At 35.4% G+C, this 15,243-nt stretch overlaps 1 protein-coding gene across 2 annotated transcripts in view; it reads left to right on the top strand.

Annotated features, from left to right (window-relative positions):
- IARS1 (isoleucyl-tRNA synthetase 1) overlaps nt 1–14,615 on the top strand; it is an 81,269-nt gene extending 66,654 nt beyond the window's left edge. Inside the window, exons 31-34 of one of the 2 annotated variants that reach the window (XM_083353873.1) lie at nt 2,103–2,228; nt 8,226–8,366; nt 8,583–8,735; nt 14,025–14,615. In XM_083353873.1, coding sequence (XP_083209999.1) covers nt 2,103–2,228; nt 8,226–8,366; nt 8,583–8,735; nt 14,025–14,107 — 503 coding nt within the window. In that variant the 3' untranslated portion in view covers nt 14,108–14,615. Of the gene's footprint in view, nt 1–2,102; nt 2,233–8,225; nt 8,367–8,582; nt 8,736–14,024 lie in introns of those variants that run through there. The other variant, XR_014491353.1, reaches the window with a different exon arrangement.
- The last annotated feature ends 628 nt before the right edge of the window (nt 14,616–15,243 follow it).

The raw sequence follows: 15,243 nt of genomic DNA, 5'->3' as shown, positions 1-15,243 counted from the left end.
AATACAGTAAACTTGATAATAGAAGTGTACATCATATTCATTTAAATCCAGAGTTGAACTGGTAATTTAATTGTTTCAAAAAAACAACTAGAAGGCACATATTTAAAGAATGCTTACTCCCCAAAATTTTACACTTCACCTTCAGTAATTCAAAAGGCTGTTTACTAATAGGTTCCTCTATGCTTATTGTTCCTCGTAAAGTATAGAAAATAAATTGGAACAATTAGAAATCCAACTCAGAAGACAAATGTGATTTGATAGGTGTTACTGAAACCTGATGAGATATTACTCAGATTGTAACACTTTAGGAGGAAACTAAAGATAGTTTCCAGAAGCTGTAGGAACAGTGTCAGAAATTTTGAAGCTTAGAATGAGTTGAAGCTTATGAGAGATACACAGATTTCATTCTGGTTTATTAAGATGTAATAAGGATATAACTGTTTATGGATTTTCGTTGGTGGCTATGGAGAGTTAAATTTCAGTTTCCTGAGCATTATGAGTTTGTGCCAATGTGCTCGGTCAAGTCAAACTAAACTATTTTGATTTTGATTTGATTTGATTTATTATATTTATATGCCGCCCTTCTCCCTAAGGACTCAGGGCGGCTCACAACAATAAAAACTAAAAAAGAACATGAAAATACAAAATTTAAAAAAGAATTAAACAGTAGATATGTTCAATACATAGTAATTTAACCCCATAAAACCAAATTTAAAACCATAGTCAGTCCAGGCCCGATTGTTGAAACATCCATGTCTTCAGGTCACGGCGAAAGGACCGAAGGTCGGGGGCCATCCGCAGCTCCGGAGGCAGCTCATTCCAGAGGGTCGGCGCGCCCACAGAGAAGGCTTTCCCCCTAGGGGTCGTCAGCATTGCTTAACTGATGGAACTCTGAGTAGGCCGACCCTGTGGGAGCGAATTTTGTGTCAAATTCATAGAAATACACAGTTGAAGGAGCCCATCAGGGAGAAATTGGTCAGGACAAAAATCAGATGAAGAGATCCATGACTGATGATTAGATAGATGACAAGCTGATGATGTTATCTAGTTGGGTAACAAAACGTCTGCAAGAAACAACTAAGCTCAAAGACTACCAGAGACTCCATAGATGACTTTGAGCTTCTGTTAATCACATTCAGTAAAGGGCAGTCTAACCCTTCGGAGAAGGGCGGGATATAAATGGAATTAAAATAAAATAAAATAAATAAAATAACCACTGCCCTTTTTCCTGTAATAATAAATCTGATATTCTGTGTCCTGTACTCTGGAATGATATAGATTTTCTTCTTCTTGGTGACTTCCTTTCATGTAGTTGATAAGTATCCTCTCTTCAAGGACATTTATTTGTTCAATTTTTCCACCTAAGACTTATTTTCTAACCACCTCACCATTCTAGTTTAGTTGAATCATTTTTAAAATGTGATGCCCTAAATGATGCATAATATTGCATAATTCATAATTGGGATTATGATTAAATGGAATGGAATTTAAGGACTATACTTTTGTTGATACACTCTAAAATTTTAATTCCATTTTGTTAAAGCTAGATCAGACTGCTGAAATTATTTTCTATTTGTCATGAACTACTATTCCAAGATCATTTTCATGAAAGTACTTCTGAATTTTTGTACTGCTGCACCTTGGATTTCTTTTCCATGAGTGAAAAAAAATGCATTTGACTGTTTTCTCTAATATAGCATAACTGTTTTGGATTTTATATCTACCTTCTTTATATTAAGTGGCCTACCCAATTTTATGCCATCTGCAAATTTGATTAAGGTTATTCCAAGTGATGAATAAATTTGTTGAAGAGTGTAGGGTCAAGACTGAGCATTATAAAGTCCCCCTCAATACCTCCTACGATCCCATGAGGAGTCATTAAAGAGCATTCTTTTGCTACAAGTTTCAAGCAGCCACCTAATTCCTACCCACATTAGCTTGCTTATTAATCAGAATATTACAAAGTATTTTACCAAATGCTAGGGTGGAATCAAAGGATCCAAAAGAACTAAACAGTTATATTGCTGCACATACCTATTGTTAACTAATGAAGAAAACAAAATTAAATTATTAAAATTTCTGATATATATTTCTCTCTCTAGATGGTATGGTGTTGCTGGAAAATCCAAAGGGAGACAATAAATTAGACTTCACCAAACTTGTTAATACTATTGCGTGCATTTTTGGTCTTGAAAAATCAAAAGTAGCAATTTATAGTGGAAAACAAGGTAAGTAGAATTTCAGAATGATAGATACGTACCCTAAGTGTGTGATTTTTTTAAAAAAAAATGCAAATAGGTCTGTTTCACAATTTGCTTTTTACCAAGTCTGACAAAAAAAAATTTGTACACTCTTGAAATAGATATATATGCTATAAAAACCAATTATACTAGCTGTTTTAATACATTTTATTGATTTTTTTACAATAGCAATCTTTAGTGCTTAGTAAACAGCGTGTTGTCTGGATTCATATATTTAAAAACAATTTCTATAATTCCATAATCAACATATTAGTTAATGATACATTTCCTTGATCTCTTTTTCCAGTAGTATTCTCCTTTGTCAACATTAAACAAATATAATTCTTAATATTTTTGATACATATAAGGTTGGATATAAACATTTTTCTTGTGTTTGTACAAATAATAACATCAACATATAATATCTTTTCTGGTTGGCTTATGTTTCAATTGTATTTGTAAAAGTCATTAAGTCACTATGTGTCTTGTTTTCAATATTCTTTTTTAAGCTTATTTTCCCCTTATTCAACCATTCTTATCAGTCATAATTTTCTCAAAATTAATTACCTTTAAATATCCAAACTTTTCGTTCACATACACCATCCCAATATTTTTACATTTCATATATTATAAAAGGTACTATACTACTTATATATCTTATCCTTCTTACTGTAGGGCCCCTTTATATCCAAAATTTATTTATTCTTTTAACCAAATTAAAACAAGTGTTTAATCATATAGTACTCCATCTGGTAAGTTGAATCAAATCTCCTGAATCTAACTCTGGGCTGCTTCTTTTGCCAGGTAACTTTCCAAGTCAGTATGTTCCACTTGCCAGGGAGTTCTTCCTGTATTTTTGTGAGTGTTGTTGGGAATGGAAAAGACAGGTTAAGTAGGATGTACGTTTTTTGTCTCCCAAACTAATGATTCTTCTGGCAGTTCTGTAATCCATTTTATTAGATCTTCTTTCTTATCCTCAAGTTTGTTTTGAAGTCCCGAAAGATAAAATATGTTTTTCATTTTCATTGCTGTGGCAAAATCTTGCAGATTTTCTTTTGTTTGTATTAAGCTGTAGTTCTTTTCATTTGTACTTCCCTATTTGGGTCACTTTCCTCTGATTTATGTTCTGTTATCTGATTTGTTTGTTCATTCTTGATCATCATTTTCTGAGTTTTTTAATTGTAAGTTTAGGTCAAAGATGTGCTCGTTTATGTCATCAAAGTTGTTTTAATCTCATCATGATTTGAAACAATTGTCATTTGAATCTGTCGCAGCATTGCATACATTTCCTCCTGGAAAGTATTTGCCCTATCTTGGAGTGTTGCTCCTGCAGATGTCTGATGTTCCAGGTTGGTGCCTTCAGAAGGGAATATTAGGTTTGGTTTCCTGTCACTTTTAGATAGGTATGCAACATCCATTTTGTCTCCCCCCTCAAGATAGTCTTTCACCATAGTCTCTATGATTAGCCTTGTTAAATCAGCCAATCTTAAAATCCAAACAACCAAATCTTATATAGTTCTTATCTTTATATATGGGTTTTGTAATCCAATGCGTTTCCAATTGTCAAAGCACCATTGAAAGTATTTTATAACAGTTCTTCTGTTCAGGGGTCTTACAATTATCAACCAGCCAAAACTGCAGTCCAGAATGTTTAGCCACCTAAGAGCTTTCCAGTAACCCCACCCCCCCGAAGATTAGCCAAAAGTCAAGTTTTTTTTCTCTGCAAACAATTTTTAAGCTTAGAAATTACAGCTCAGTAAGTATTTATAATCCCAGAAGGTCAGCAGTTTTTAAAACAAATGTGGTTCTCACTCTGTAGTAGATGGCCCAGTGTATTTTCTTTCCTCTGTTCCCAGCTGTTCTTTATTTGGCTAAAAGTCTCTGAGCTTCAAAGGAACATGTTTTTCTGTATTTCTGGGCATCTTGCCAATTTCTGAGTCAAAGCAACTGTAGTTTTATGCTCTAATCTTCCACTAGATGTCAGTAGCTATTCATTTCCCAACTTTTAAGACAAAGAATTAGTTTCTTATAATTTCATCAATACTCTCAATTGTGGAATCTTAACAGTTTTCATAATTTTCAGATTTATCTAGACTGTAGTATTATTAATTTCATTTCAATATATTTCTATCCCCCATAAACATTAATTCACTGCTTCTGTCTATGGAAGAGTGGGGATATAGTACCCTCCCTTCTCACTTTTGGAGGATTTTTTTTGCTTCTTGGGGATCTTTTCCAAGAAATCAGTTACAAAATAGGAGAGAGAAGATCGATATTCTCACCCAGTTCCAAGCGCGCTGTTCACAGTTGTTCTGGTTAGTACTTTTATATGCTAGCTGTTTTCATGATAAATTTGTTGTATGTTAGATAGAATGCCTCTTAGAGTACCATTTGTTTGTTGCTTCTACCCAGAAATAAGATGACTTTGAATTTAAGGCAGTTCCTCACCACAAAGGAAGATTAAACAGAAAAGCCTATTTTGCTTCCATTTCTATAAACTGTCAATCTAAGAGAGCTATTTTGTCTTAGAATCAATTCATTTTAAAAGCAAATTATTTTACAATTGCTACAGAAAATAAATTATGAGAGTGTTTCAAATTTTGATAACATTGGGATGCTTATTTATTGCTATAATTTCTAGTGTTGTCTCTTGGGAAGATTTCACTTTGTCCTGGTGACAAAGAACATTTTTTGTTGAGCCTTTTCATTGATTTAATGTTGACACCATTTTTCCCCCCAGATCAGTTGTTTTTCCCAGCAACTGTATCATCACATAACAAATCAGATTGCCTCTGATGATAGACAAAGCATAAAATGAAAATAGTGCCTAGTTGTCTGGTATAAACAAGGCTGCCAACATTTTTGGATTATCTGACTTTTTTTCCCCAAAGCAGTCTGTCTTGCTCATAATTCTTGGTTCATGCAAACAAAAGTAGGGCACACGAAACATGACAGTTGATAGACACGTAAACTTTTAGGACTTGTGTCAGCTTACCACAATGGTGTGAACAAATTAAAACAAGAATTGAGATGTCAAGTGGGGAAAAGGGACATTACAACTTTTATCAACTTGATATTACTATCCTTGGTTTGCAGGAGAAAAACACAGGTAATCCTTGAGTTAGAACCACAATTGAGTGCAAAATTTATGTTGTTAAGTGAAACATTTGTTAAGAGTGTTTTGTCCCATTTTATGAATTTTCTTGCCAGTTAATAGACACGTAATCATAGCAGTGAATCATAGCATTTGTTAATTTAATAACATGTTTGTTAAGTGAATCTGGCTTCCCCATTGACTTCGTTTGTCAGAAGGTCACAAAAGGTGATCACATGATCCAGGACACTACAACTGTCATAACTATGAGTCAGTTGCCAAGCATCTGAATTTTGACCATGTGACCGTAGGGATGCTGCAAGTGTGAAAAAATGATCATAAATCACTTTTTTCAGTGCCGTTGTTACTTGGAACAGTCATTAAATGTAAGATGAGGACTACCTGTGTACAAGTATGACTGTAATGGAACCTTCTCATTGCAGTTGCAAGTCATGATGTTCATTAAGCGAGGCACCCATGTGATCACCTCACTTAATGACCCCTAGTCTTCTCTCCCCAATGCAGTCTTAACAAGGGATTCCATCCACTGTAACTGAAAGGCTGGGAAAACAGCCAGATCTTTTAGGCTTTCCAGAATACATCAAGATGGGATTTGTCCAAATTTTGGGGGAGGGAGGGATCCTCATTTCAGAGGTTAGGCAGCATGAATAGAGAATATGTGCTTCCTGTGTATCAAAATGTGATATTATTTGATTGAGGGGGGCTGTAGCATGCCCACTTTTTGACTCTTACTGGGCAGTCCCTCAGATAAGGAGTCCCATGTTGTGCAGGTTTTATAGGGTGATCACACCATGCTTGAATCACACTTGGAAGCATATTGTAAGCAGTGTAGCTCATGAAGGAAAGGAATCATGTGGGCAAGCTAAAGCAGGCCCACTATGGCTGGTGCTGCATCATTCTGGATCAAGTTTTGTTTCCAAGTGGTTTTCATGTGAAGTGGATTGCAGGGATTGAGCCTTGAGGTGACAAAAACTTGACTGACTATATAGGAAATATTGGAGATTGGATGGAAATCATTCAGGTCTGTTGATCTGCAACAGCTTCTTGAGAAGAAGATGCACCTTTTCTTGTTGGTTGGAGACGTTTTGCTGCTTATTACTATAGATACTGTAGTACGGATTGAGTAGATTCTTCCTCCTGAGAAAACTGAACAAGCCAGGCAGGGCCAGAATCTAATAAAGAAGTGACTGGGTTAGCAATCTCAAGAGTGAGAAAATAAAACCCCTGATGTGGGCTCATGTTCAGCTAGATTCATTCTTTGTCTCCTTCCAATGATGTTCTAGGAGTTTCTTCTGGCCTTTCATCCTGAGTTCCTCTGGATCAGCACACAATGAGATGCCAGAGAAAAGCAATCCTGTATAAGGTCTCTCCCACCTGCCCATACTAGCAGTGTCTAAGGACTCAGGAAAACCAGTTCTCAGGCCCTTGAGAAGAACTCCATGGTCCCTCTAAAATCCTACTGAATCCCTCAGTTGCCTGGTTTGGACTGATCTAATTCCCCCCAGCAGCTGATCAGATGCCTAGATGAATGAAAGGAATAGACCTTTTCCAGTAATATTCAAAGACATCGTGGCTATGATCCTAGAGCAGCATAAACTTACTGTAACTGGAGATCTGCAGCATCTTATACAAGAAGCAGCACCAGAGATACTTTGAGACAAACAAATACTTTCTAATATAGCCTGTAGTCATAGGCATCAATCTAGAATTGTGTTTCTCAACCTTGGCAATTTTAAGATGCATGGAGTTCAGTAGTCTGTTTATGTCTCATTATAATTTCTGTAGCAATATATTATCCATTGCTGACTTGCTGGGCTTGTCGCAACTTCACCAGAGCCCCTTTGGCCACGTCATACTGCTAAGCTTGTAAGCCGCCCTGAGTCTTCGGAGAAGGGCGGGATATAAATGGAATTAAAATAAAAAATAAAAAAATTTCAGGGTGACCCAGGATGGCCTTCACAGTTGTCATAGTGGTCCTGTGGCATAAGGCACACCATACTTTGCCCAATTCTAGCAACCCCTTACTTTGTTTCGTTACTACCTTACACAGCATGGATGTGGGGTTGGACTTTGAGAGGTATTGGGATTATTGGGACAGCTGTTGGGACAGCTTTCTCCACGCCTACAACATAAGACAGTACCAATCAGCACAAAGAAGCATCTCATACAAAACATATTTATCCCCACACTATGTTACCAATGCCAATCATGGACACTTACAAGAAAACATAAATGAAACTTAGTTACTATGGGAATGAGATGTTTGAAGAAAGCTGCTAGAGTGACCAGAAGAGATAAAATCAGAAATGAGACCATAAGAGAAAGAATTGGCATAGAACCAATCTTAAAGTACATACCAAAGCAGCATATAAAGTGGTTTGCTCACCTGGAGAGGATGTCGTGGGATTCCATACCGTAAGAGGCATATACAAAATGAGGTCAAAGAACCTGAGGCAGATCCAAAAGAAGATGGAGAGACAACATCAAAGACACACTACAACAACATCAATTAACAATGGTTGAGGCTGCCAGAAGAGTAAGAATCAGAACTTTGTATCTCCCTCAACACTTGAAACGGTAAAACAGGAAGATAACAACAACAACAACAACAATAATATGGACTTCAACCTGCAGAATTCTCCAGCCAGTAGTCCACATATTTTAACGTTGCCAAAGCTGAGAAACACTGATCTGGAAATATTCAGGCCAGTTCAATACTATGCGATACAAATTGTCACTGTTCATGTTTCTAGCTTGGATGTAAATCTTCAAGAAATATATTCTAGAAAGGAAAGTTCAATTCATGTGTGCAGCGTAGTGATATTGCTCAAAGTTTCTTTTTAACAACCTTTTTTTGTTTTTGTTTTCAGAAGTAAAAAAACAATCAGATTTGCTGAGTCTTAGTGGAAAGAAGCTTCACGTAACTGCAGGGGCATTGCCAGTTATAAACAATCTTGATGACTTTTTATGTGAATATATCAATTTGCAACTTGTGAATGCAAAACCACAAGGTATGTCACACACAATGCTAATTGTCTTATGGTAGATCATTTTATTAACATTTAAAACTGAACCTCTTCTGAAGTGTAGCTTGACTTACCAGATGTAGATATGGGATTGCTTTTGTTGTAAAGAAAGAAAAAAATAAATCCTCCTTATAGGGCACAAGGTAAATTATGTTGTGGAATTGTGAATTGCTAAAAATCAAAACCGTTCATTTTCTCCAGAGTGTCTAAATGGAATGGTGGGAACCCTTCTTATGGAAAATCCTGTTGGTCAAAATGGATTAACATATCAAGGGCTTCTGCATGAAACAGGAAAAATGTTTGGACTCAGAAGCAGGAGGCTAAAATTGTTCTTGGATGAAGCGTTGACAAAAGGTAAGTACATAAATTGAGAAAACAACTATGTTGTTAGTGTATTGAATTATAGCCTGCTTAGCTTCTAAGATGAGATCCTAAGTCAGCCTACATTTTCTCTTAGTTACAACAGCTTTTTTTCCTATTTAAAAAATAGGCCAGAAATATTACTTAAAGGAGATTGTATTATGTGATGTAGAGTCTTTTAACTTCATTCTTCAGTGGATCCAATCTAGAGTGAGGATTCCATTTTTTTATTATACCTGAATGGCGCCCTCCCTAGATAAATTTAATTAATTGCTACTTATTACAGATAATATAACTTTTGACTTAGTGTTTGACTTACTGTAATCCTGAAATTCTCAGATTTGTGTGTTTTAACGTCATAATATAAAATAAGAAATCTTTAAACTATAAAGGGCAATAATATATACTGCTCAAAAAAATAAAGGGAACAGAAAATAAGACATCCTACTATTAAATACAGTACATTGTGTTGTTTAAGTGTTCCCTTTATTTTTTTGAGCAGTATATATTAACATTTATACTATTAGTATTGTTCTGTGGAGTCCTTAGTGCTCTCTGAGCATGTTTGCTTGCAAATATTTCATTGCCTGATTAGGTAAGATTATGAGTGCTGGTGAGTGTGGGAGTTTGCTCCTTGTTTAATAGCTTGCCTTGCCAGTCTTACAAGGATGTGCCTTTTTTTCTTGGCAGTTCCTTGATTTGATTCTTTGATTTCTGCTTGGTTGTTTGTGTAGAGTTTATGTAGGTGATGACTGCTGGAGAGGATGTGTTCTGGTCTTTTTGTTTCCTTCTTAGCTTTTATCTTGCTCTTTTGAATGGTATGTAAATGTGGTTTATCTTTATGTGTCTATTGAAGGCTGATTTGTCTGAATACCAAACTTCCATGAATTCTAGGAATAATCTTCTGTCTGTTGGTCCTATAAGGCATGATGAGAACTCCTTAATCTCACAAAATATGAACAGATGGGAAACTGTGAGCATCTTAGACTAAGCTAAATCCAAAAATGCTAGGAAATTCTTGGAAGCTTGGTGTTCATCCATCACTGGCTCATATTGCTTCATTAGTTCTGTTTCTGTTCTATTAGTATTGTTCTGTATGGTACTGTTGCCAAAATATTAGTAATTAAATTGTAATATTGTCCAGAGAAAAGAAAGAGGATTCATGGAATTTTAAACAGAATTGGCCTTAGAAGTAGATCAGAAAATGCCTCTGTTGCAGATTATTATTAATGCCTTTTATTTTATTATCTTATTATTAAAACATAACTGAAGAAGAAGACATTATAGAGTCATGTAAGATTTCATCCAATTCCAATTCTGTAAAGAGATTCTTATCAAGCAAAGCCGTTGCCTAAAGCCTGAAGCAGCATTTTGCCTGCTTCATAAATCTGAAAAAGATGATATTTTGATTTTATATTAGTTTAATAGCTGTAATTTAGTAGTAATTTTATTATTTACTTGCTATTAAGATTATGTTGCTAATATGGAATGATCAAGTGTTAAATGTTTAATACATGCTGCATTAAATTCTAAAATGCTTTGTTTTGGTATTGCCCTGATTTCTAGGGTTTCTGGGGACATAGTGTTATCGATTTAGCGTGTGTAATCTGGTTTAAGTCAGAAATATTAAAACCCAGCATTAAATTGAAAGAGGTTGAGAACGCTAGCAAGGATAGATATAGCTTGTGATGCATTTTGCTTGAATATCTTTTTAAAAGATTTCATAACATTTTTTGAACCATAGCAACCCATATCACAAATGTTCTAATAAATGAGGAAAACATTTACAGTACTGTGGATTGAATGTCATTTATAAAGCGAAGGAATGGCAGATTAGTGATTTGCAGGAATGGTCTCCACTAGCGACTAAATGTAGTTTCAGTCCTGACAAATTCTGCTTGCCACTATTTTAGCTAGCAAGCAAAAAGTGAGAGATCACCTCCAGTCTCTTCATGAGTACTTCCTTACTCTGATTGCTCTGTACACCACAGTGCATTTAGAGGGCAGCTTGTTCAAGTATGAATAATTAACACAGAATTTTAGGGAGCTTGATGCATGCGTGAAGAGATGGAGCAAGTATTGGGAAAGCTAATTTCAGCACCATAATTGCTATTTATGTCTTTCCCCAAAGCTCAGCCCAAAGGGAGCCTGAGCCTGCCCCTAACCTACTTAAATATTGTTCTAATTTTAGATATTCTTGCATAGACACATGCCATTTAAGTATATTTGTCATATTGACATTTTTGTGACTGGTTTAGACAGGAGATCCATAATAACCGTGGCATCATAGATAATGAAAACAGTATCTTCCCAGTAATATGATAGATAAGCAGTATTTAGAAAATTGTTAATAATGATAAGAGTTCCACTGATGTTCTCCTCCCCTCCCCTTTCCCTCCCCCCTGCCCCCTCTCCCTTGTTGAGTTTCCAAGAGTTATAACATAATATTCTTGGCACATCTATTCTGGATTGATAGATATTTGCATTGCAAATAAGAGATAAAATGGGAAAGATACAACATTATATCGTGTGTGGGAGGGGAGAGGATCTTAAATATTTAACAGCTCAAGACTTGAATGCTCATATCAATCATGTGATTAAGCATATGTTATTTCAGATTGTGATTTAGAAAGCCAGAAGCAAATTTAACACGTGACATTTGGTTTAACAAAATAAAATGTTGACATGTTTTATGCTGGGCTGATCTTGAGGGTAACTCAAAAGCTGCCCTTAGTTCAAACTTCAGCAGCCCAACTCTTCCAAGAGGAAGCAGGTTTAACAGTGTAACAACCTATGGCACTGAGGTCATGGCATGAATTACCAATCAACTTCCAGAACCAATTTACCTTTATTTTTACCTTTACCTTTTCAATACCTGAGCAAATATTACTACTTCCTACTGTGTCAGTTTTGATTGGAAAATTAGCTTTATGCATGGAAAAATTGGGAGTATTAGGAAAAATTGGTGATGGTTCCTGGGTCTTTTTTATATTGTAGGATGAAAATAACTGTTCTTCGTAGCAGATAGATTTCTGTATATTTGCTATCAGAATAAAAGAAGCAGGATGATGTAATTGATCTGTTGTAGATGCTGTGTCTACTTAGTATGACAGAACTCATTAAAGCACAGTGAAATAAATGTCAAAATGCCCAGCTTTGCTTTATGAAGCAATTGCACTTGTCCTGCAATGCAAATTATTTGTAACCCTGAGTGCTGTAGGTCGTTCCCACCCCCAATCTCCAACTTTCCTGCATTCTAACTACAATCTTTGGATATACTTACATAAAAGCTAGTCTTACTTAACTACTGCAGTGCTATTACTGTTACTCAGTCTCAACTAATTTCTTGAGTAAACATTTTAATATCTGCACAGTATAAACACCAAATTAGCTGAATATAATTAACACCAGCACATTTTGTATATTTATTTTTTATTTTATTTTTACTTTTAACTGTCAAGATCTGATCCCTTTGTGAAGTAACTATGTTTTCCATTAATTGCTTACTTTAAAAGAGAATCCAGTATAAAATTAATCTTGTAATGCTAAAACATAAAATCTATTAAACACAGTAAGATGGGATAAACATACATATATGAGGTATTTCTCCAGACCCCCACCCGAAATCTATTGATAATCTGCTGTGAATAGTGAGTATATGTACTTATACCTGAAATAATGAAGGTCTAAGGAGCCTTTTGAAATTCTCTGTTAATTATGATTTGGTTATAAAAGAGCAGATTCTTCAGTCTGTGGTCATGCTGCAGTACTTGATTTTCTTCAACTTTTAGTAATTCAACAGAGGTTAAGATGAGACTTTCACTATTAGAATTAAGACGAAAGTTCATTGTCTGAGATATGATTAAACAAATTTAGCTGCAATGCAGAGGCACAAGGTATTTGTATAAGCTGTAGGAGCTACCAGTATTTGCTGCAAACCTTTCTTAATGCCTTAACTGTATTTTGAATAGTGCCTGGGAGCCAGCTAGAATTTGCTCCAGGCCTTGCAGGATAGGTGTAACCCTTGAACAAGTTTCCTTGTAGCTGCAGTCTGATGAAGCAGGTTGTCCAAAGAGGCTTCAGAGGAAGCTTTGTTCAGAACTCAGGGCAATAATAACTCCCTGTCCTATTTCATAATTTGTTTAGTAATATAATATAGCCTGCCTGTTATCCAGAGAATTTTTATAGCAGATTAGATCTGTAAAATAAGGAAAGTATAGCCAGGTAACAAATAATAATCTAATTTGGAAATACAGTAATCATTGCTAGCTGACGCTTCATTCCTAGACCAGCATTATTCATGTACTTCCCATCCTTAAGGCTATGAAGGGAATGGCCCAAATTCTTGACCCAAAAAATGATTATTGTTTAAATCCTGGAGTATATACCTTTACTTTACATTGACTTTGACTGCAGTAGATAGAATTTCTGTATTAGATGGTTTCATTACTGTCTGCAAACCTTCTATAGTAAAGTAGTTCCTGGTAAGGGGTTAAGAGATCAGTGGAGACCAAGCCTGACAATTGTGGTAACAGTGCCGAAAGATAGGCAGTTAGGGGAGAAATAGTGTGATTCAGTTATGGACACTTCATCCTGAATGCGAGAATGAAAGCTAGGTATCAAGCGTGCAGATAGAAATATCAAAAGCATTTAGACTTATATATACTGCCCCATAGGGCTTTACAGCATTCTCTGAGTGGTTTACATAGTCAGCAAATTGCCCACAACAATCTGGGTCGTCATTTTACTGATTCAGAAGGATGGAAGGCTGAGTCACCTTTGAGCTGGTCAGGATCGAGCTGCCTGCTATGAAGAGAGCTTGCCTGCAGTACTACATTCTAACCCCTGTGCCACCAGGGCAGAGATTAATGCCATGAGATAGCAAGGGCATTCTAAAACTGGTGTGCATGACACAGAGGGTCCTTTGACTATGTAAGATAGCTTTCCCAACTGTGGAATATTGAAATAATCCCTTGCACATCCTAATTATCCTAATGTAACTAAATCAGGTTACCTAATATAAGGTTAGTTCTTTTGATATAATTAAGCCATGTAATTCAAGTATTAAATAAAACTGAATAAAGCTATGTGCTGCCCACATGTTGGTGACAAAAGCCCTTCAGACGCGTCAGTCTTTCCCAGCAATTACATTTAATCTAATAAACAACATGATGGGAGGGGGAGAGCAGAGTGTTATTTGGAAAAGAATCCACAAAGTTATATGTGAGGCATAGTAAAATCAGAAGTGTAGTTGCTAATAATCCTTTTTCTTCTCTTTTTTAGAGGTTACAAAGGAGACTTCCATGAAGGTCTTAAATACAAAGACTCTGTATGTTCATGTTACACCAACAACAGCTGAATGTTAATTGAATTTGTTATCAAGGGCGATGCAGAGTAGACTGATTTCCATGGAGAACCCCAGTTTGAAGCTGAGATACTTTCACCAAGAATCCTCACATTCTGTAATATCAGTGCATGTGTAATATGCTGCTTTAAGTTAAATATAGTTAATTTTCATGAAGTTATGTTATAAAAGCTATGCAGAGTAATAGTCTCAGAAATTTGGAAGGATCTATGCAGTAAGAAACTGAGAATATGTCAGTGTTGCTGTTCTCTACTTGTTCAATATGGAAAGCCCATCTATAGTTTTTTCTCCCAGTGTTGATGGTCCTGCATTATTCAGATTTTAGATTGACTTTAAACTGAATGAAATAAGAATAATTTGGCATTTGTTTAGTGTATCTAGTGTCCCTTAATTTTGAGCAATAAATTACTTTATCTAGAAAATTGAATTGGTTTTGCTTTAAGGTGCCAAAAAAGAAACAAGAATGGGAAAAGAGAAAGAGAAAAGAGATGGAAGAAGAAACCACAAAAGAAATATATATATATATATATATATATATATATATATATATATATATATATATATAGAGAGAGAGAGAGAGAGAGAGAGAGAGAGAGAGAGAGAGAGAGAGAGAGAGAGAGAGAGAGAGAGAGAGAGAAAGAATCGTGCAACCTAATTTTTGAAGGTATTGTTAGATCTTTACCACATGAAAAATATTTTCAATTGTTTTCATGACATAAATAGCCAATTCATAAACACAAATCATACAATCTCACATCCAGGATGATAAATCTGGTGTCAATCTGGTGGCTGTCTGGTCATTGTTAAAGAATAAACATTTGTGATACCTCTCCATGCTTGAAAAACCTATAAATCTTCATAGTGATAAATTCTAAGCTTTTGATATATAACTAAGCTGTTTACATCTTTAAATCATATTCAAACCATATTGAAATGATTTATAATCATATACATATTAACAAAAATGGAGCAATAGTGGGAATGCCTCTATCATGTGTAAAAATAAATATCTATTATATTCCAACTGGGATTATATTAGAATGCAAATTTATCACTTGAGTAATTATGGCAAAATTATACCCTCATCCTAATACCTTCCAGATATGTCTTGTTTTTTATTTAGGAAATAAGGTGAAT

This window comes from Vipera ursinii (genome assembly GCF_947247035.1).
Source record: "Vipera ursinii genome assembly, chromosome: 2".
In the NCBI taxonomy this organism is placed as follows: Eukaryota; Metazoa; Chordata; class Lepidosauria; order Squamata; family Viperidae; genus Vipera; species Vipera ursinii.
This window is presented reverse-complemented; position numbering and strand designations above follow the sequence as displayed.